Below are 23,733 nucleotides of genomic sequence, written 5' to 3' on the forward strand. Positions count from 1 at the left end.
TAAAATAACTTGTTTTGGCTTATAATCAAATGCCTTGAAGTATTTCCAGAATAGTTAATCTTGTTGATAATAGATTCAATTGTGTGCTTTGGGAAGGTCTAAAGAGTATGTTCAATGTATTGATAATGTTGCTTTAAAAATATTCTTGGATTATTATCCTGCCTGGCTTACATGTGGCTCCAGTCTTACATTAAAGGTTGGCTCTTGCTGCTCACAACCCTTGTGTCTTTAAGTCATTCAGTTTAGCTGTATTTCCAGGTGACTACAGTAAGATTGTGAAGGGACTCCAGAACTGAACTAAAAATTCCAGAGGAACTGATTGATTTCCCTGCTTCCGCTTCAAGTACTGCTGCACCCCTAGTGAACTCCTAAAAGGGGAGGGAGAGTGGGAGCAGGTACATCCTGGAGAAGCAGCAGGATCCCAATGATGACCATGTCTGGTCCCTTTCCTCCTGCTGCAAGCTCTTTCCCTCCTCTATCAAGAGGGTCCATGACTCAGAAGACAGACACAAAAAAAAACCTTCTTTCCCTTTTAAACAATCCCCCTGCTCCCACTGGGACTTCCAGAAGTCCCCTCTCGCTCATGCTGGCAGATTCCATCTGGACCCAGCTCCTCCATGAGAAATCAGGAAAACCAACCCGAAAAATGGCTGGAGATCAGGGCGGCAGGTGTGGGTCCTGACCTACTGTCATGAAGCTATTAATGTATATAATATTTTTCTTTTAAAACAGAAGTTAGTCTATGGGTATGTCTTAATTGGATTGAAGCCAGCTAGCCTGGGTGCTTTGATATGTACTAGTTTTGATATGGAAGAGAGATAGCGTGCATTTGCATTTTTTGAATAGAGCATTCAAGGAGTGGGGTGAAAACTTGATGTCTTTCTAGCAGATACCAAGCAATATGTTTATATTACTAATAAAATTGGTACTATGAAAGGGGCTTCATTGTTAAAAGGTAAAGTTCAAAGAGACTGGTGAGACAATGAGAATTTGAATTCAATCAGAGGTGGTAGGTATAACTTCAGCAGTTTTCGGGTGTGCAGGGCAGAGGCAATGTAAGATCAAAAGACAGCTGCAAGCCTCCAACTGGCTCCACAGTGAAAGGAACCTCATTTTGAATTCGTGAGGTGAAAATGCTTTGCCTGGTGTCTGGTTAAGTCTATGGGTTGCTGTTGCCTTAATGGGGATTAGTTTGGGAATTTGTTAAAAGTTATGATAGTAGTAATTTGTAGCCATGTGTATATATATATTTTAACCTGTGTAAATTAATAAAATGTTCCATTTAGTTTAATGTAAAACCTCGAGAACTAGTGGTCTGATTCCTGAGTTTAGAGTCGCATCTCAAATATAACACTTAAAATTATTGGTTATGACAGTTGTTTAAAGTTTCCCTCTGGGATTTTTTAAAATAACTCCACTTCACCAACTGCATTGGTCATAACACCTGCCCATTCTGAGGATGAAGTCATCCAAAAGAAAATAGGGCCGTTGGAGTGGCCACTAGATGTGGGATCAGAGGTTTGTATATTTCACAATCATTGCATCATGTAAAATGTGGGAGTGGTGGGGGGGAGGGGCGTGGGTTGGTGTTTGGATGGGGAGAAATTGAGTGGTTTGTAATATGAATCAAATGAATGATGCTAGCTCTCTAATTATTATTCTGTGCTGTCATAAATTTCTCTTGGGTTTGTCGTATCTTTGTAATATTACAAAACATTGCCCTCTCAGCCTGGAACCTTTAATCACTTTCTCAATTTTGACCACACATTTGAAAAGTGCTGTGATTACAGTCAAAGGGGAAAAACCACCCGGTGACCAGAAAAGAGGAAACTGGTATTTATGTCAAAGGGCCTCTTGCTCGTTTCACAATTTTATCTAGTGTTTCTTCACAAAGGTTGTAACCTTTGAAGAAACTTTTGACGCCAACAGTGTAATGGGCATGTTAGACTCTCATCAGCAATAAGGGTACAGAGTTATGGGTGAATTAGACCAGGGATGGGTAAACTTTTCGGCCAGAGGGGCACAACTGGACAATTTTACCACGTGGAATTTTCTTACTCATTTACATACAGAAGTCCAAATTCTTAGAAACTGTGGGTTGCCCTGGCTGGAACGTCTAGCACTAAGGGTCATAGTTTCTGGATAAGGTGTCGGCCATTTTGGACTGAGATAAGGAGAAATGTCTTCACCCAGAGGGTTGTGAATCTTCAAAATTCTCTAACCCAGAAGGCAGCGGATGGTCAGTCTTTGAGTATATTCAAGACTGAGATCAATATATTTTTGAGCAATAAGGAAATCAAGGGGTAGGGCGAGAAAATGGATCTGAGGTAGAAGATCTGCCATGGTCTTATTGAATGGCGAGCAGGCTCGAGGGGCTGAATGGCCTATTTCCGTTCCTACTTTTAATGTGCTTACGTCCAAGTGCAGGGTTAATCCAAATTCAGTGCAGGATTTTCAAAAGCCCTATAATCCAGATTCATCGCCCTTGGGCAGAAACAAAACACCACACAGGATTCACAAAGGCTCCTCTAGCCATCCCTGGTGGATCCATGCAACCTGCAATGGATTGTGCAAAATCTCAAAACTTGCTGGACACCGTTCTTCTGAGCCTTTCTCCACGCTCTGTAACCCTTAGATTTAAATCTGTGAGACAAGCGGCCAGCTTTCAGTCATCTCCAGCTCCACAACGTTCCTATAAGGCTGCACAGTGCACAGTGAAAAAACATGTTGATCAAAGATTTACTTTCTCATCGAAATGTCACCTGCGAGCAAATCCACTTTAAAAAATTTTTAAAAGATCCATGAGTCAAATTCATCGCCCTCAGGCAAAACAAACTCTACACAGGATCCACAAAGCTTTCTGCAGCCCTCAGGCTCCTCATGTTTCATTGCGCACCTCAGGAAAACAGTTGCAAGTTTTATGAGGAAGTACCAACCACAAGCCTATCACAACGCTTTGTGATATCCGCCTCCCAATATTGTGGCAAGATAGCCGTGGAGCGACATCAATACTCAGACCTCGGTTACCAGCGATAACACTGCGGCTGTCAGCCTCCACTGCTGACAAGAATCTGGTTTAACACCTCTCCTTTATAAATTGCCTTGGCTGTCAGACTTTTCTCTGCTTAAAGAAAATCTCCTGAGACTGAAAATTTCAAGAGGTTGAGGTGAAGAGCTCAATACAATCAGGTCAGTGCTGGAGGACCTTTTTGTGGGAAGGGGGAGCTAGCTGGTCTCCTGTGGCGATGCACATGGGGCCCTGGGGGCAGGGACCAGCATCTTCCGGTCGGCGTAAAATGACGTGGATGACGTTGGGAATGCTCCTGATGTCACCCCACGTCATTTAGATTATCAGTTCGGCGGGCACACATCCGAGTTGGATGCGCCCCCGCCGACTTGTCAATGGCCTACTGAGGCCATTAAAAAACCAATTTAACTCATTAATGGACCTGCCCGTCCAACCTTAAGGCTGGCGGGTAGGCCTGGAGCCCAGCGGGGCTTGTGAAAAAACATGAAACCTCATCCAAGGGCGGGGTGAGGTTTCATGAGTGATTTTTAAAATGCAGAATATTTTACAATAAAAGTTATGGACATGTCCCAATTCATGTGACAGTGCCACATGAGGGGACATGGCAAGGAAATTTTTTTCTAATCTTTATTCAAAGTTTTAAATCAGAACCAATCTCCCTGAGGCAGCACTTTGCATAGCGCTTCCTGTGCACGTCACTCGAGCGGGCGGGCGGGCTCCCGATCGGCGCCCCACCGCCATTTTACATGGGCGAGCCTTAACAGGCCCAGCCACGTAAAATGGCAGTGCACCCCCAACCGGGGGCACCAATCAGAAGATCAGAAGCCCACCCGCTCATGCCCGCTCGTGCCCGCTCCCGCACTCCACCCCCCCCCCACCCCCCAACCCCCATGGGAAAATGTTGCCCATGGTTACAATATTCAGTTGCAAATCCAAATTCCTAGTCAAGTACTCTCTTTAGATTATTGATTTAAGAGAGTAGCGAGAATGTGAAACTTGCTACCCCAGGGGGTAGTTGAAGTGAATATAATAAATATATTTAAGGGGAAACTAGATAAACACATGATGAAGAAAGGAATAGAAGGATAAGTTGATGGGTTTGGATGAAGATTGTGTGGAGCATGGACATGTTGGGCTGAGTGGCCTGTTTTTGCTGTAAATACTTTGTGAAAAAAATGCCTTAGACATTACTGAGATACAGGCATTGTGATGCCAACTTTATTGCCCATCCCTGGTCATCCTTCAATCGATCTGAAGGAACTCTGCCCAAACGCTCATGATGGACACATTGTACAGCCTTGAGTGTTGGAAACTCTGCTTGCTGAACAATTTACTGATGGAGATCCTTCTGCTTTTGAAGAAACTCAAGATATAGGAAAATGTCCCATTGGCAAGTAGTGCCACCAGTGCCTGAGTTACCATCAATAATTATATTTAAATGAAAAAATGAGGTAACACTGTTTTAATTTAATTCTTTATTTCCACAGATAATGAGGACACCTTGGCTATTTCTCAGCATTGTTTTTGCGACTGCTCAGAGCCAGGTAACTTTTGTCGGGTGAGTATCTTTTTTGGGTTAGCAACCTTTCTTGAGCTATGACGATGGCAGCCAATCTGCCCCTAGCGCCTCCTCTCAGGCCTACTCTCATTGGGCTTCCATCTAAGCCTTTTCCAATGTAATTAACTCCTCCTATTTTAAGTGGGTTATGGGGTTAATTACTTGGAAAAAGGGATGAAAAAATATTCAGGTGACTAGCTTAATTTTCATTAGAGAAAAAGAGGCTGAGGGAAGATGTGATCCAACCTATTAAAATACATATCAATTAGGTGAAAATAAGCAAGCGGTGTAAGTTGGACAATAAGTGTGGGATACAACAGTATAGGGACCACATTCACGAGGTGCAGGTAAGGTTAGATGTTAGATAGAACTTGTCTCACCATAAATTGGTTAATGGGAAACAGATTCTTCGAGAAAGATTAATTTAGGGTCAAATGACCCCTTTTAAAAGAGATAGGTCAATACAAATTAGAAAAGATCTCAGGACATCCCAAAGCACTTCACAGACAATGAAGTATTTTAGAATCATTAATTCAGGAAACACAGCAGCTAATTTTCAACGTGATAACGGCCAGATAATCCTTTTTGTGAAATTGAGCAATAAATTGTTGTCAGATGTCTGCGGATAACCTCCCTGCTCTTCTTTGCGATAATGCCATGGACCTTTTGCATTCATGTGGGAGAGCAAACAGCTTAACCTTTCATCTTACAGAGACTTCCGACAGTGCAGCACCTCCTCAATGCTGCACTGGAGTGTTAGCCTAGATTTTTGTGCCGAAGTCTCTGGAGTGGGGCTTGAGCCCATAACCTTAAGACTCAGAGATGGGCAGGCTACCCACTGAGTCATAGCAGGCACCTAACATCTGCTGGAAATGTGGAACGAGAGTTATTAACAACAATGTTTGATTTTTTTTTTTGGTCCGGGAGAGGTGGCCAAAAAGCTTAATGTCCTTCAAATTAGGGGATGGACATTATGATGGCGGGTGGGGTAGAACTATCTGACATTGGCTCTGGATAGAGTGACCATGAATGTCTGAATGACACTTCCTGGCAAATGCATCAAATGGCCAACAGAGCCCATTCCCATATTCCTGTTACTTTTGCAAACAAATAAATATTAGGTTTGAAAAATCACAAGCAATTCGCTCGCTTAAACCTCTTTTGTTTCCTCATATTTTTTTATTTTTACTGGTTTTTATTCCAGGTTTGGGCCCTGGGTGAGGTGGCAGACATTCTGTTCCATAATTGTCTTCTGGGAAGTTCTGAGCTCAGAAGTTGCCTGTTAGCACTTATCGGCTGAATTTCATTCACTGTGGAGACGATTGACCTTCCTGCCAGCAACTGCCCCCCACCCCCCACCGGCAATCAACTAAGGGGGATGCCAAAGTCCATCGTAGGGTCAGATTATCCTCAACTAACTTTATCAAAAATGTAGCATTTTGTAATGCGAGATAAACATACAAACATTAAGCTGAAACATGAAGGACACATGCAGGAAAAGTGCAATCCGTGTCAGAAAATAAATAGTATAATGTTAGTGGTGTGACTTTCCTCGTAATTGTTTATCAACCAGTCACTATGCAAATTGGGTGTGTTTCTACTGGAAAAGGGAGAGGTAGTATGATTGCTTTTAGAATTTTAAAGGGACTGGGTTCTGTCAATCATTGCAAGCTATCTCACCTTGTCCAGCAGTGGAACCAGAGGACAAGGTCATCGTGTCATAGAGTTTACACCACGGCCCATCGTGTCTGAGCCAGTTATCAAGCCCCTATCTGCTCTAATCCCATTTACCAGCACTTGGCCCGTAGCCCTGTATGCTATGGCGTTTCAAAGGTTCATCTAAATACTTCTGAAATGTTGTGAGGGTTCCCACCTCTACCATCCTTTCAGGCAGTGGGGTCTGCTCTCGAAGGGAGGGGGCTAAATTCCAAATTGAGGAAACAATGTTTTAGTGGATGAGTGGTCAATATGGAACATGCTTCCTGGGGAGAAGTGGGAGCAGTTAGTATTTATTCATTCAAATGCAATGTAGATTGATTCCTTTCAGTGAAGTGATTCAGGATGGGCCACCATCACCTTTTTAGGGCAGCTAGGGATAGGCAAGAAATCCTGACCTTGCCAGTGATGCCCAAACAATGGGAATGAATAAGAAGAGCAGAGTAATGCTGAGAGATGTTGTTCACTATGGCTGCTGGGCTAGAACACACATCAGGGCCTGAGTTTTCAGTTCGGTGGGCAGGCATGATCGGCAGGCCTGGGATCGGCCAGGAAACAGACCGTCGACTGCAATCGGCCCCCGACCCCGGTTTCAATTAATGGCCAGCCACACAAATTGGAAAGTGAATAGTCTCTTCACTATCCTATTGGAGGATCCTTGACTGTCAGTCAAACTGCCTGTTTCTTCTTATATCCAACATTTTTATAAGTAGTAAACAGCAATATTCAAAGTAATATTTATTAATACCCCTATGATTGTTTCCCCAGGTTTAACTTGCAGAATAGTCTTTAATTCCTGGAAAGCCAAGGCAATCCCAGATGGTTGGCAACACTAAAGCGATACTTTTCATGTAGAAATCCTTTTCTCAGCACCTTATGTATACTGTGACACTCCCTATATCTCTCAACCTTTCTCCAAAAATGACATCAGTTGTCATTTGAACAAGTTATATCATTTGATCCTAAGACATGATATGTTTTTACTTATTCATTCATAGAACATGGGGCGTCACTGGCTGGGCCAGCATCTATTGCCCATCCCTAATTGCCCATGAGAACTAAGTGGCTTGCTAAGCCATTTCAGCATCAGTGGGTCTAGAGTTACATATAGGCCAGACCAGGTAAGGACAGCAGATTTCCTTCCCTAAAGGACATTAGTGAACCAGATGGGTTTTTCCAACAATCGTTTCATCATCAGGCTTTTAATTCCAGGTTTTTCATTAAATTCAAATTTCACCATTCGCTGTGATGGGATTCAAATCCAGGTCCCCAGAGAATTATGCTGGGTATCTGGAGTACTAGTCCAGTGACAACAGCACTACGCCACTGCCTCCCCAGTTCTGGTAGTATTTCCTCTCCCAGAGATTAAGGCCTGGATTTTTGCTCCCAAGTTACGAGCCGGGCCCACCACCCCTGGAAATAGTGCAGAGACAGACACAGGGGCAGCCTGGTGTGAAATGGGCTGTGAGAAAGGCTGGCCTTGGTGATCTGGCACATTGGCCCAGCTATGAAAAAAACAAGAAAACAAAAAAAAACAGCCTTCTAGCCCTCACCCCCTTAAACCCCCGCACTTCCCACATACTCCCCATGCCCCATCCATGCCAACTCATGACCTGCCAACCATCACCCTCTGCACTTAACACGCTTTATGCCAACTCACTCAGTACCTACTATGGGCAGACCTCAGGATATCAAATAAAGTTCTTGATGTCCATTGTAGGCTTTGTTTAAAAAAAAAACACTCATTCATAAAAACCTATTTGCTACATTTAAATTATTTCAATGGGCAGAATTTTGCCCTTGGCATGTGGGATCAGCGGGGGCGGGAAACCGCCCGCTGCCCGCGATCCACAGCGCACAGCAATTTCATGCTGGCGGGACAATTAAGGCCCGCCCAGCATGATACGCGAGCGGCAGCGCTAAGCGCTGCCTGTGCGGGGGTGGGGGGGGGGAGGAGTGCGAGCGGGCCTAGCGCACACTTCACGCATACACACGAAAGAACGCTGAGTAATCTCCCTGAGGCACGGAGCTGCCTCAGGGAGATGGAAAAAATATTGAAAACATTATTAAACATCAGAAAAGTTTAATAAAACATGTCCCCTCATCTTGTCACATGAGCAGGGAGATGTTTTTAATTAAAAATTAAAGTTTTTATTTCATTGGTATTTGCTTTTAGAAACCTCATCCCGCCTGTGGACGAGGTTTTCAAAGAAATGCAAAGGCCGCTTGGCCTTTTCGCCTGCCTGCCAACCGTCAGGTTGAACGGGCAGTGAAAACTTCAGGACAATTGATAACTTAATGGCCTTAATAGGCCTTTTAATTGTTAGTGGACGCGCTGCTGGTTCTGGTGCGTGATCGCTGAACAAACTATCGCACAACTATGCATTGACATCAGCATGCTTGGCCGAAGTCAATGTGCGTCATTTCATACTCAGTCGGGTCGGGCACACTCCCAACCGTCATGGTAAAAATTCTGGCCAATGTTAAGGCAGGCGGATGGTAAATCCCAAACTGCCCAAATCCCAGAGGGAAACTTGAAGCAGCTGCCACAACTATTTTTGCAATTTGTACTTATTTCCAGATGCAGGCTTTGAATTCAGTAAAAGAATGCCACCAAGTCTTATAGGTTTCTTACAAAACTAAATAAAACATTTATTAATAGAAGAAATGATTTTAAGTACACGCATAGATCTACAAATTACTACTTTGATAAATTCTAAATTCCCCAGTTAACCTAACTCCCAGTTACACTTTCTTTAAGGCAACAGTTTAGATTTGGAAAAACCCAGGCAAACAAACACGATACCCTGAACAATCCAATTCAAAGTGAGTTTTCTTAACTTCAGTTCTTTGTCGACAGCAGCTTGAGGTGTAGATGCTGGAGCTTTTCACGCTTGTTAGATCTTAGAGTGCCTCCCCTTACACACAGCCTTCACTCCTTTATACATATTTTCCACTTTGAATGCAAATTCCCGTTGTTTCACTATGTCTTTGGACTTCCACCTCTCTAATAATAAAATCTATCATAGTACCAATTTTACCAGTAATCTTTGGAAAAAATAAATTGGGCAGGATCTTTGATGGGTATGCGGGCGTGTGCCCAACATGCCCGAGCGTGAAATAAAGTGCGTTGACGTCAGCTGAGCATGCTGATGTCAATACACTCTCGCGATAGTTAGGTTGGTGGGCATGTGCCGGAACTGGCAGCACACCCGCCGACAATTAAAAGGCCCATTAAGGCCATTAAGTTAAAAATTGTCCTGAATTTTTCACTGCCCATTCAACCTAACGGTTAACGGGCAGGCGAAAAGGCCAAGCGGCCATTGCATTTTTTAGGAAACTTCATCCATGGGCAGGATGAGGTTTCTGAAAGCAAATAAAAATAAAATAAAAATTTAACACTTGAATTTAAAACACGTCCCAGATCATGTGGCAGAGTCACATGAGAGAACACGTTTTATGACATCTTTATTTGTGCATTAGTTTTTTTAAACAGCGCTTCACCTCCCTGAGGCAGCTCCCTTCCTCAGGAAGATTGAAGCGCTCTTTCGCACGCATGCACAAAGTTCGCGCTAGGCCCGCTCGCACTCCTCCCCCCCCCGCCCGCACTGAGTGCTGCCATTTGTGTTCCACGAGTGAAATTGCGGTCCTGTGCTGATAGCAGGCAGCGGTCAGTTTCCCAACTGCCCCCCGCCCCTGCCGAGCACCCCCTGCCAAGGGCAAAATTCAGTCCACTGTTTCTTAACTTCCCCTGGCTAAGTGTAATATTTCACTCCCTCTTTTGAATTCAATCTAGTCTGGTTTATTTAAAAATGCAAATGTTCTCTTTGTTTACCTATGTTTACCTACCTAACATTTCAAACCTAACTTATCTTCTGTTACAACAAAGCCTTCAGACCAGCTGCCTTTAATTCAATTAATTCCCACACTCACACTCAAACACAGACCCATGGACACAGATCTCACTATTAATATACTTGAAAATAAATTCCAATAACATTATAAGACCATAAGACATAGGAGCAGAAATTAGGCCATTCGGCCCATCGAGTTTGCTTCACCATTCAATCATGGCTGATAAGTTTCTCAACCCCATTCTCCCATCTTCTCCCCGTAACCTTTGATCCCCTTACCAATCAAGAACCTGTCTATCTCGGTCTTAAATACACTCAATGACCTGGCCTCCACAGCCTTCTGTGGCAATGAATTCCATTGATTCACACTCTCTGGCTATAGAAGTTTCTCCTCATCTCTGTTCTAAAAGGTCTTCCCTTTACTCTGAGGCTGTGCCCTCGGGTCCTAGTTTCTCCTACTAATGGAAACATCTTCCCCATGTCCACTCTATCCAGGCCTTTCAGTATTCTGTAAGTTTCAATCAGATCCCCCCTCATCCTTCTAAACTCCATCGAGTATAGACCCAGAGTCCTCAAACGTTCCTCATATGTTAAGCCTTTCATTCCTGAGATCGTTCTTGTGAACCTCCTCGGGACCCTCTCCAGGGCCAGCACATCCTTCCTGAGATACAGGGCCCAAAATTGCTCACAGTATTCTAAATGTGGTCTGATAAGCGCTTTATAAAGCTTCAGCAGCACATCCCTGCTTTTATATTCTAGTCCTCTCGAAATAAATGCCAACATTGCATTTGCCTTCCTAACCACCGACTCAACCTGCAAGTTAACCTTAAGAGAATCCTGGACTAAGACTCCCAAGTCCCTTTGCACTCCAGATTTCTGAATTCTCTTCCCATTTAGAAAATAGTCTATGCCTCTATTCTTCCTTCCAAAGTGCATGACCTCACACTTCCCCACATTGTATTCCATCTGCCACTTCTTTGCCCATTCTCCTAACCTGTCCAAATCCTTCTGCAGCCTCCCCGCCTCCTCAATATTACCTGTCCCTCCACCTATCTTTGTATCATCTGCAAACTTAGCCAGGATGCCCTCAGTTCCTTCATCTAGATCATTAATGTATAAAGTGAAAAGTTGTGGTCCCAACACTGACCCCTGCGGAACTCCACTAGTCACCGGCCGCCATCCTGAGAAGGACCCCCTTATCCCCACTCTCTGCCTCCTGCCAGACAGCCAATCTTCTATCCATGCTAGTACCTTGCCTCTAACAGCATGGGCTCTTATCTTACTGAGCAGCCTCCTGTGCGGCACCTTGTCAAAGGCCTTCTGGAAGTCCAAGTAGATAACATCCATTGGCTCTCCTTTGTCTAACCTACTCGTTACCTCCTCAAAGAATTCTAACAGATTTGTCAGGCATGACCTCCCCTTGATGAAACCATGCTGACTTTGCCCAATTTTACTATGCACTTCCAAGTATTCTGAAATCTCATCCTTAATAATGGACTCTAAAATCTTACCAACGACCGAGGTCAGGCTAATCGGCCTGTAATTTCCTGTCTTTTGCCTCACTCCCTTCTTAAACAGGGGGGTTACATTAGCGATTTTCCAGTCCTCTGGGACCCTCCCTGACTCCAGTGATTCCTGAAAGATCACCACTAACGCCTCCACTATCTCTTCAGCTATCTCCTTCAGAACTCTGGGGTGTAATCCATCTGGTCCAAGTGATTTATCCACCTTCAGACCTTTCAGTTTTCCTAGCACCTTCTCCTTGGTAATGGCCACCATACTCATCTCTACCCCCAACTCTCTTGAACTTTGGGGATGTCACTCGTGTCTTCCACTGTGAAGACTGATGCAAAGTACCTATTCGGTTCCTCCGCCATTTCTTTGGTCCCCACTACTACTTCTCCAGCGTCATTTTCCAGCGGCCCAATGTCCACTTTTGCATCTCTCTTACCCTTTATATATCCAAAAAAACTCTTGCAATCTTCTTTTATATTACTGGCTAGTTTACCCTCATATTTAATCTTCTCCCTCCTTATTTCTTTTTTAGTTGTCCTCTGTTGGTCTTTGTAGGCTTCCCAAACCCCTGGTTTCCCACTGCTTTTCATATAATTATGAAAATTATATCTTTTCCCCTTCCTTATTAAAAAAGTCATGATTTAATAGATGGCTTTATTTTCTGAACCCATCTTATCTTACCTCCTATACTTATTACACTATTACAATACTAGATGCATGCATTAACATAACAATATATACACAGTTCCTTGGTATCAACAAAAATCATTCTAGTCCAGTGTCCATATTTTAAAATGTCTAATTTTCTCTTTAAGCTTCAAACCCTTGGCAATACATCTGCAAACCGATTTTCTCATCCCGCCAAATGTATAATCTATAGGTTGAATGGTTGCAGTAAAAAACTCCACTGCTCTAACACCATGGGCTCTTATCTTACTGAGCAGCCTCCTGTGCGGCACCTTGTCAAAGGCCTTCTGGAAGTCCAAGTAGATAACATCCATTGGCTCTCTTTTGTCTAACCTACTCGTTACCTCCTCAAAGAATTCTAACAGATTTGTCAGGCATGACCTCCCCTTGATGAAACCATGCTGACTTTGCCCGATTTTACCATGCACTTCCAAGTATTCTGAAATCTCATCCTTAATAATGGACTCTAAAATCTTACCAATGACCGAGGTCAGGCAAGAATTGCACTTCTGTCTCAAAATTTGTCCAGAAACTTTAAAGGATTATGGTCTGCATAAAGAATTGTTTCAAATTGGTTGCAACGTAAATTTCAAAATGCTGCAATGCTAACACCAACCCCAAAGTTTCCTTTTCGATCATTGAATATAAGACCATAAGACATAGGAGCAGAAATTAGGCCATTCGGCCCATCGGGTCTGCTCCGCCCCTGTATCTCTTAAAATGTTAACATCTTTACCTACTCCACCCCATACACATGGAAAGTCTTTTCCTTCACACACAAAATCTTTAAACATTTCTGCAACCTGCTCCTCCGAATTCTCTTGGGTAAATTGCGAACACATTCCCACTCTTTACTTATCACCGATTCTTCCTGTTTTTACATGTACACAAACCACTGTTTTTTCCTGTGCCTGAGCTTCAGAACCCACAGCACTTTTACTTCCAGTACTTTTATGCACCCCAATAATATCAACAGATTTTCCCTATAATTTCCAACATACTGACTTCGTGTGTCCAACTTTTTTACAATGAAAACAATTTTCAGTGTCATTTCTACCCTCAGCACCTTACTTTTTGTTTTGAGAAAAAACTTCCTGCAAATTTCTACCTACTCCTTCTCTTCCCTGACGATCAGCCTTCCTTCCACCGTCCCACTTTCTATCTTTTCCTGATTTAAAAGGGTGATGATAAAAGGGTTAGCTCTAATCAGCCATTTCTGCTGCTTGTCTTACTGTTTAAATCCTCTGTTCCTCCACATGAGTTCTTAATACCAAAGGAATTGAATCTTTAAATTCTTCCAAAAGGATGACCTCTCTAAGAGCTGCATACGTTGTCTCTATCTTTAATGCCCGTATCCATTGGTCAAAATTACTTTGTTTTACTCTTTAAAACTCAATATAAGTTTGCCCAACAAAAACAAAAATAGCTGGAAAAACTCAGCAGGTCTGACAGCGTCTGCGGGGAGGAAGACAGTTAACGTTTCGAGTCCATATGACTCTTCATCAGAAAAGAGTCATACGGACTCGAAACGTTAACTGTGTTCCTCCCCGCAGACGCTGTCAGACCTGCTGAGTTTTTCCAGCTATTTTTGTTTTTGTTTCAGATTTCCAGCACCCGCAGTATTTTGCTTTTATCATAAGTTTGGCCAGGCTTGTTTTTTCATATTCCTAAATTTCTGTCTGTGTGCCTCAGGAAACAACTCATAGGGCAGGATTTTTACCTTGTTGGGAGGGCGCGGGAGTGGTCACGAAGACAACTGCAGCCCGCGATCGGGCCCCGATATCAATTAACAGCCAGCCAGTGTGAATCGTGCAACGCAACGCTGAGCGCTGCCTGGGTGAGAGTGGGGGTGGGAGAAGGACGGGTGCGGAGGTTTGCGCATGTGCTCACACTGAAAGCTCCCTGAGGCACAGAGCCGCCTCAGGGAGCTGAAGGTTTTTAAAAACATAGGGGAGAATCTTGCCCCTGTCGGGCAGGCCGGTTGGGCGCAGGCGGGTAAGGAGCCAATCGCCACCTGTGATTGGCTCCATGCCGCCATTTTATACGGGCGGGCCAATTAAGGCCGGCCCAGCATGAAGTGCGGCTCCCGAGGACAGCGGGAGTGGGCGGGCGGCGGCGGGGCTGCAATGACTGCCGGGTCCAATGGCAACTTGGCGGCCTGTTTTAAGTGCTCCTGCTGCCTTGCAAAGGCTGTGAAACATGGCCAGCAGAAGGGCTCCCCAGAGCACTGCTGGTGCACAGGCCAGGCAGGAGGGCAGGTCAGGGAGCACTGTGCCCCTCGCTTCTCAGGCGAGTGCCTTGCTGCCATCCTCGAGGAGGTGGCAGAGATGGTGAGTTCCTGCGATGTGGTGTGATGCGTCCAGTGGGGCAAGCGTTTCAACAGCCTCTTGTGCTTGGGAAGGTGAATACCATGTTGGCATAGGTAACTACACAGCAGGTAGGCTTCCCCCCCCTGCCACCCACCCCAGCCCTGCTCCCGTCCCACAACTCTGAATGTAGTTACTGCATTGAATCATTCACGGCAAGTGGCCTTCGCTGGGGGGCCAGCAGATATTGCCCATGCCTAGTTCACCCAGAGGGGGTTGTGCTGAGCTGGGTTCTGCACCCGCTGCATGTGATAGACTGACACCCACAGTACTGTTTTGGGAGGTACCTCAAGGATCTGCACCCAGGCGCAGTGCTGGAACTGTGAAACATGTCAAAGTCAGGCTGCTGACTGACTGGGAGGGGAACTTCCAGGTGGCGGGGTATCCATTCATCTGCTGGCCTTGGCATTCCGTGTGCCTGTGCATCTTTGCTTTGGAAAGTTATACAGTGTGGGTGGCAAATGTGATGGAAGCAGCGTCTGGGCAAGGGGGTCAGCCCTGGCTTCTTGGTTTGAGTGTGCGGCAACTGTGGGGTCACGATTCACATGAGCCCTGCAATGTTCCACTCAGGTGGGGGTGGCAGGGACGCGATGGGAATCCAGGTTCAGGGTGGACTAATCAATGCTCCTCTCTCCTTTTCAGGAGAAGACGGCACACAATGCCGCCAAGCAGATGCGGACTGGCGGAGGCCAGGCCCAGTTGGCCATAATCACCAGATACAAGCAGGAGGCGATGGACCTGGAGAGGCGCCAAGCGCCCAGGTCCACCGGTGAGGCTGGGGTGTCATGGGGAGGGAAGATTGCCCTGCACTGAGGTCATCATGTGTGTCCCAGCAGCCATCCCACTGTTGACTGTTTAATGATTTAAGCTTCCAACATGGGTTTCCCATTGATTATGGAAGGAGGAACGCATACTGATCCGGGGGCCAGGCCAAATTGACATTGTCTCAATTCAAATGTCCTTGTTCTTCCTTTCAGCCTCACCAGAGCAGGGTCGGGAGGAGGAGGCAGAGGAGCTGCCACTAACGCCTGAGGGCCCTGACGATTTACAAGCACCAGCATCACGCCATCTCTGCCAGGCAGGCACCAGCGCAGATACTAGCACCTCAGTGGGGATTAGATCACCGGCTAGTGTCCCGGGGCACAGCGGTGAGGACACTTCACACTCGCTTGAGGTGCAGGTGGAGACAGAGAGTGCTCATGGGGCCAGCAGTCAGAGCACTACATGGATCCAGGAACATGCTCAGACGGTGGCTGATGATGACCCTCTGGAGTCGTCCCTGAGGCAGCAGATGCTGGAAGTCCAGCAGGGTGTGCGGGAGGATCTGGCGGAGATACATGAGGCAATGTGTGCCATGGTCTCCGTGATGAAGGAGTCCATGCGGAGCATCAGCAATGCATTGAACCTCATGGCTGAGCGCACCGCCTCCTCCATGGAGATAGTGGCGACTCTCGTGGAGAGGCTCCTCCAGGAGAACAATCAGGGCTTCCTGGGGATGCGTTCGGACCTGCAAACCCTCACAGCGGCATTGACCTCAGCTGGTCAGTGTCAGTGTGGGAGATGGACTAGGCACCCAGTATCCCAGCTAGGTGCCCATCCATCAATGGTGAGCAGGGAGGTCCGAAATGACCTCACGTTGGCGCACGAGCTGCCTGTTGTCTCCGCGAGCTCCTCTCAGGGCACTCCAGATGAGGGTAGCAGCTCCTCTGCCCCTCTGCCAGTGACCATGGGATCCGATGAGGCTGCAGCAACTGGGGAGATGCCAGCTATGCCACTGGCTGCTCCCTCCCAGGCGGGGCCATCAAATGTTCCACAGGCCAGAGGACGCCTGCCAATGTCATCAAAGCCAACAGGACAGCAGAGTGAGCAGGTTGTCTCAAATACCAGTGCCAGCGAGGGGGGAGCACCTAAACCTAGCACCCGAAAACGTAAACTTAAGGCACCTTAAGCACACCACGGGCTTCTCACTGGTGGTTTTATGTTGCCCCGATATTAGTTGATTATAATTTGGTATGCAGCTCAATACCTTTGAATTAAGTCTCTTTTCTGTTTTATTTGTTACATTCATTAAATACTTCATATGTGAACATGACTCAGGGTGATTCCTTACTTCTGCAGGTGGACGGGAACCCTTGATGTTATGAGTGACTTGTTTGTCATTGAGCTTTATTGACAAGGCACATAGTTAATGTTCCTAACCAGGCAGATGTTGCTCTCAGGTATCGAGAATGGAGCCTGCAGCCCTGGTGTGTGTTGGAGGTCCATCTGTGGTGGGCTAGCTGAAGGTTCATTGGATGAAAGCTTCCTAGGTGTCCCTGCATCCCTAGAGGATGCCCGGGTCAGCGTCTATCCCCTCAGCCTTTCCCTGTGCGTGCTCATCCTCGGACTCACTACTGGACTCATGGTGTGCAGACAGAGCATCTGCATCTACATCTTGTTCCTCCACTGCGTCCTCCCTTTCCAGTACCAGATTGTGGGGAGCACAGCATGCAACCACTATCAGTGATCTGGGGGGTATTGCAGTGCACCCCGAGCGGTCCAAACATCAGAAGCGCATCTTGAGAAGACCGATGGTTCTCTCCACCACAGTCCTTGTGGAGCCGTGGCTCCTATTGTACTGCTGCTCAGTCTCTGTTCTTGGATGGTGGAGAGGCATCATGAGCCACGTTTTGAGGGGATAGCCCTTGTCACCCAGCAGCCACCCATCCAGCCGGGCTGGAGCACTGAAGAGCCCCGGCACTTTGGAGTGTCTGAGGATGTAGGTGTCGTAGGAGCTGCCTGGGTACTTTGCACAGACTTGTAGAATCAGCATCCAGTGATCACTCACTATCTGCACGTTCATGGAGTGGAAGCCCTTCCTGTTGGGGTGTCCACCCACACAGTTGGTGCAGATCTCAGGACCTATTATCTGACAGATGGAGGTGACTGTCTCCCTTGACAGTCGGAGCCTCCTTCGGCACTGCACCTCAGTCATATTGAGGTAGCTGCTTCACCACCTGTAAACCCTGGCAGCAGGATAGTGGCATCTTCTGCGGTCCCTTCTGCCTTGCACTTCCTGTTGGCCCTGCGCCCCTTGTGCCTGCGCCTCTCGTCCCAAAGGTGGCTCCGCCGGAAGTTAAATATGGACTCCACTCGCGCGATATTTCAGTCAGCGGGCACACGCAGGAGTTGGCAGCGAGCCCACCTACAATTAACCGGCCTATTAAGGCCATTAAAGTCACAACTGAATGCAATTTTCCGCTGCCTGTCCAACGTTATGTTTGGTGGGCAGGCGAATCGGCCAGCCGGCCTTTGGATTTTTTATGAAACGGTGAGGTTTCCAACAGGAATTAAAAATAAAATTAAAATGTTGAAATATCATTTATAACATGTCCCTGCTCATCCCTGAGATCAGTGACAAGTGTATGGGTGGACACCCCATGCCAGTGACATTGAAGGTTACGGCTGCCCTCAACTTCTATGCCTTCGGCTCTTTCCAGGGGTTGGTGGGTGATCTTTGCAGAGCCTCCCAGTCATCTTATGTCAAGCAGGTAACAGACGCTCTGTTCAGGCGTGCATTGACTTTCATCCATTACCGCTGGGACAAGACCAGCCAGACAGAGTGAGCCAGAGGCTTTGCAGCAATTGCTGGGTTCCCCTGCGTCAAGGGTGCAATCGACTGCACACATGTGGCCATCAAGGCACCAGCGGGTGAGCCCAGTGCCCTTGTCAACAGGAAGGGCTTCCAATCCTTGAAAGTGCAGATAGTGTGTGATCACAGGATGCTGATTCTACAAGTCTGTGCACGGTACCCAGGCAGCTCCCATGACACTTACATCCTCAGACACTCCCAGGTGCCGAGGCTCTTCAGTGCTCCAGCCCGGCTTGATGGATGGCTGCTGGGTGACAAGGGCTATCCCCTCAGAAGGTGGCTCATGACACCTCTCCACCATCCAAGAACAGAGGCTGAGCAGCGGTACAATAGGAGCCACGGCACCACAAGGGCTGTGGGGGAGAGAACCATCAGTCTCCTCAAGATGCGCTTCCAATGTCTGGACCATTCAGGGGGTGCACTGCAATACCCCCCAGATCACTGATAGTGGTTGCATGCTGTGCTCTCCACAATTTGGCGCTGGAAAGGGGGGACGCAGTGGAGGAAGAAGATGTAGACGCAGATGTTCTGTCTGCACACGATGAGTCCAGTAGTGAGTCCAAGAATGAGCACACACAGGAGAACGCTGAGGGGATAGACGCTGACCCGGGCATCCTCCAGGAAGGCAAGGACACCTAGGAGGCTTTAATCCAACGAACCTTCAGCTAGCCCACCACAGACGGACCTCCAACACACGCCAGGACTGCAGGCTCCATTCTCGATACCTGAGAGCAACATCTGCCTGGTTAGGAACATTAACTATGTGCCTTAACAATAAAGCTCAATGATAAACAAGTCACTCATAACATCAAGGGTTCCCGTCCACCTGCAGAAGTAAGGAATCACCCTGAGCCGTGTTCATAAATGAAGCATTTAATGAATTCACAAAATAAAACAGAAAAGAAACTTCATTCACAGGTGTTGAGCTGCACACCGACTAATAATCAACTAATATCAGGGTAACAGAAAACTACCAGTGAGAAGCCCGTGGTGTGCCTTAGGTGCCTTACACTTATATTTTCAGGTGCTACGTCTAGGTGTTCCCCCACCTTGCTGGCAGTGGCATTCGAGACAGCCTGCTCACTCTGCTGTCTTATTGGCCTTGATGACATTGGCAGGCGTCCTCTGGCCCTTGGAGCCTTTGATGGCCCCACCTGGGAGGGAGCGGCTAATGGCACAGCTGGCATCTCCCCAGTTGCTGCAGCCTCATCAGATCCCACGGTCACTGGCAGAGGGGCGGAGGAGCTGCTACCCTCATCCGGAGCGCCCTGAGAGGAGCCCACAGAGACAACAAGCAGCTCGTGCACCAATGTGAGGTCACTTCGGACCTCCCTGCTCACCACTGATGTATGGGCACCTAGCTGGGATACTGGATGCCCAATCCATCTCCCATGCTGACACTGACCAGGTGAGGTCATTGCCGCTGTGAGGGCTTGCAGGTCCGAACGCATGAAGCCCCGATTGTTCTCCTGGAGAAGGCTCTCTGTAAGAGTCACCGCTCTCTCCATGGAGGAAGCATTGTGCTTGGCCATGAGGCTCAATGCATTGCTGATGCTCTGCATGAACTCCTCCATCACAGACACCATGGCACACATTGCCTCATGTATCTCCGCCAGATCCTCCTGCACACCCTGCTGGACTTCCAGCATCTGCTGCCTCAGGAACGACTCCAGAGGCCCATCATCAGCCATCGACTGAGCATGTGCCTGGTCCCCAGCAGTCCTCCGACTGCCGGCCTCATGGGCACTTTCTGTCTCCGCCTGCATCTCAATCGAGTGTGAAGTGCCCTCATCGCTGTGCCCTGGGACACTAGCCGGTGATTTAATCCCCACCAAGGTGCTATTATTTGTGCTGGTGCCTGGCTGGCTGAGATGGTGTGATGCTGGTGCTTGTAAGTCGTCAGGACCCTCAGGTGTTAGAGGTCTGTGTCCTTGACCTGGCCCTGCTCTGGTGAGGCTGAAAGGAAAAACAAGGACATTTGATTAGTTGGAGTCATGACACTGTTAATGTGCTTGCCTGGCCCCCAAGGTCAGGATGCGCTCCTCCTTCCATTATCAATGGGAAGCCCATGTTGGATGCTGAATTCAATAAACAGTCAACAGTGGAATGGTTGCAATGACAGACATTATGACCTCAGTGCACGGCACTCTTACCTTCCACTGGCATCCCAACCTCTCTGCTACCAGTTGACCTGGGTGCATGGCGCCTCTCCAGCTCGAGAGCCTCTTGCTCGTATCTGATGAGAATCGTCAACTGTGCCTGCCCTCCGCCAGTCCGCATCCACTCAGAGTTATTGTGTGCAGTCTTCTCCTGAAAAGGAGATACGAACATTGATTAGTCTGCCCTGTACCTGGATTCCCATCGCGTCCCTGCCGCCCCCACCTGAGTGGGACATTGCAGGGCTCATGTGAATCATGACCCTGGAGAAGCCGTTCACTCACACCAAGCAGCCAGGGCTGACCCCCTTGCCCACATGCTGCCTCCATCACATTTGCCACCCACACTGAATAACCTTCCAAAGCAAGGAAGCACAAGCACGTGGACCGCCAAGGGCAGCAGATAGATGGGTGCCCCACCACCTGGAAGTTCCCCTCCCAGTCAGTCAGCATCCTGACTTTGAAATGTTTCGGTGTTCCGGCACTGTGCCTAGGTGCAGATCCTTGAGGTCGCCCCCCAAAGCAGTACTGTGGGTGTAAGTGCGCCACATGCAGTGGATACAGAACCCAGCTCAGCACCACCCTCTCAGGGTGAACTAGGCACGGGCAATAAATGCTGGCCCACCTAGTGAAGGCCACATGCCTTGAATGATTCAATGCAGTAACTACATTCAGAGTTGGGGTGGGGGGGTGCCAGTGGGGCCAATTTAACTGCTGTGCTAAGTGACCCATGCCAACATGGTACTCACCCTTCCCGATTGCAGCAGGTTGTTGAAGCGCTTGCAGCATTGAACCCAGGTGCGTCGCACCACATCGTGTGCGCTGACCCTTTCTGCCACCTCCTCCCAGGCACGTTTCGTCATATGGAGGGGGGCCCCTCTTCCCATCCCTTGGCATGGGGATTTCATGCCATGCTGCCACCTCATCGAGGAGGGCAGCAAGGCGCCCATCTGAGAATCAAGGGAAACAGTGCTCCACCGACCTGCTGTCCTGCCTGGCCTGCTCTCCAACAGCGCCCTCGGGAGCCCTTCTGGTCGCCATCATTACCAGCCTTTGGAAGGCTGCCTGCACGCTCTTTAAACAGGTCGCCGGGTCACCACTGGACCCGGCAGCCATTGCAGTCCCGCTGCCACCCGCCCCCTCCCACTGTCCTCGTGAGCTGCGATTCACACTGGGCGGGCCTTAATTAGCCCGCCCATGTAAAATGGTGGCGCAGAGCCGATCGCAGGTGGTGATTGGCTCCGTGCCCGCCCGCGCCCGCTCCCAACCGGCCCGCCCGCCACACAGAAAATTCCCCCCAAGGAGTTTCAAATATATCCCGCAAAGAGCCCATAATTTCTGTTATGGCAGGCGGATGGTAAATCCCAAACTGCCCAAATCCCAGAGGGAAACTTGAAGCAGCTGCCACAACTATTTTTGCAATTTGTACTTATTTCGAGATACAGGCTTTAAATTCAGTAAAAGAATGCCACCAAATCTTTTAGGTTTCTTACAAAACTAAATTAAACCTTTATTAATAGAAGAAATTACTTTAAGTACATGCATAGATCTACAAATTACTACTGATAACTTCTAAATTCCTAAAACTTCTAAAGTTAATCTAACTCCGTTATACTTTCATTAAGGCAACAGTAAGACATACAGATTTGAAAAGACCCAGGCAAATAAATACGATACTCTGAACAATCCAATTCAAAGTGAGTTTTCTTACTTCAGTTCTTTGTAGACAGCAGCTTCAGGCTTAGATGCTGGAGCTTTTCACATTTGTCCGATCTTAAAATGCCTTCCCTTACACACAGCCTTCCCTCCTTTATACATATTTTCCACTTTGAATGCAAATTCCCATTGTTTCACCATGGGCGGAATTTTGCCCTCGTTGGGCTGGTTCAGCAGGGTGAGCAGGAGTGGTCAGGAAGCCTGCGATCAGGGCCAGCTGCAATTTCACGTTGGCGGGCCAATTAAGGTCTGCCAAGCGTGAAACGCGCAGCAGCGCTCAGCGCTGCTTGTGTGGCGGGCGGGGGGGGCAGAGGAGTGCAAGCGCACAAGTTCACACATGTGCGCAGATGCGTACAGGAAAATTTCCCTGAGGCACAGAGCTTCCTCAGAGAGCTGAAGGTTTAAAAAATTAAAAATAAAAAATTTTGAAATGTTTAAAAACATGTCCCCTCATGTGAATAAATTAAATTTAAACTTTTTAATTTAATTTTTATTTGCTGTTGGAAACCTCATCTTGTCCATGGATGAGGTTTTCTAAAAAATCCAAAAAATCCAAAAGGTTGGACTGGCAACGAAAAATTAAACTTAATTATTACTTAAATGGCCTTAATAGGCTTTTTAATTGTCGGCAACGCACCCGCCAATCAAACTATCGTGCAAGTGCGCGATGATGTCGGGACGCTCGCCTGGCATTATTGCGCGTCATTTTACCTTTGGTTGGGTCAGGCCAGGCATGTGCCCACCCGACAAGCGAAAAATTCTTGCCTATGTCTTTAGGCTTTTACCTCTCTAATAATAAAATCTATCATAGTACCAATTTTGCCAGTAATACTGGGAAAAATAAACACACTGTTTCTTAACTTCTCCTGGCTAGGTGTAATATTTCACTCCCTCTTTTGAATTCAACCTAGTCTGCTTTATTTAAAAATCTAATTGTTCCCTTTACATCTCACATCCTAAAACTTCCCCCATGTTTACCTAGTTAACATTTCAAACCTAGTTTATCTTCTGTTGCATCAAATTCTCAAGACCAGCTGCCTTTAATTCAATTAAATCTCATAAACACAGACCCAGACACGGACCTCGCTATTACTCTACTTCACAATAAATTCCAATAACATTACGAAAATTATTATATCTTCCTGACATTCAACTACTTAATCCCTTATAAAAGCAGACATTTCATGCACACAAGCATATGTATTCATAGCCCCACAACACAGATTTTATAACTACTTGGAACTGTCAGGCACCCCACTATGATAATGGTTGGTTGTGAAATCAGGCATGCAGCACTTTTCTTATAATGATAACCCTCAGACTTATGTCAACAGACAGAATGAAATAGCAAGCACTTTTTTAAAATACAGGCTGTTTTTTTAATTTAAAGGGCAGGAGATTTAAATGCCTTGACAGCTTGACAGTTCCAATGAGTATATCCACATTATATTCACATTCATGTCCATTTTAACTATCCCTAAAGTCATTTGACCTCTCCCAATGGGC

The 23,733-nt window shown here is 46.9% G+C and overlaps 1 protein-coding gene across 2 annotated transcripts in view; it reads left to right on the forward strand.

The window, feature by feature from the left end:
* The first annotated feature begins 842 nt into the window (after positions 1 to 842).
* Positions 843 to 23,733, forward strand: part of LOC144687243 (carboxypeptidase A1-like) — a 65,266-nt gene continuing 42,375 nt past the window's right edge. The window contains exons 1-2 of one of the 2 annotated variants that reach the window (XM_078553066.1): positions 843 to 955; positions 4,516 to 4,586. In XM_078553066.1, the coding sequence (XP_078409192.1) occupies positions 4,519 to 4,586 (68 nt within the window). In that variant the 5' untranslated portion in view covers positions 843 to 955; positions 4,516 to 4,518. Of the gene's footprint in view, positions 956 to 2,752; positions 3,190 to 4,515; positions 4,587 to 23,733 lie in introns of those variants that run through there. The other variant, XM_078553065.1, reaches the window with a different exon arrangement.

The sequence above is a fragment of the Cetorhinus maximus genome, chromosome 12 (assembly GCF_964194155.1).
Source record: "Cetorhinus maximus chromosome 12, sCetMax3.hap1.1, whole genome shotgun sequence".
Taxonomy (NCBI): domain Eukaryota; kingdom Metazoa; phylum Chordata; class Chondrichthyes; order Lamniformes; family Cetorhinidae; genus Cetorhinus; species Cetorhinus maximus.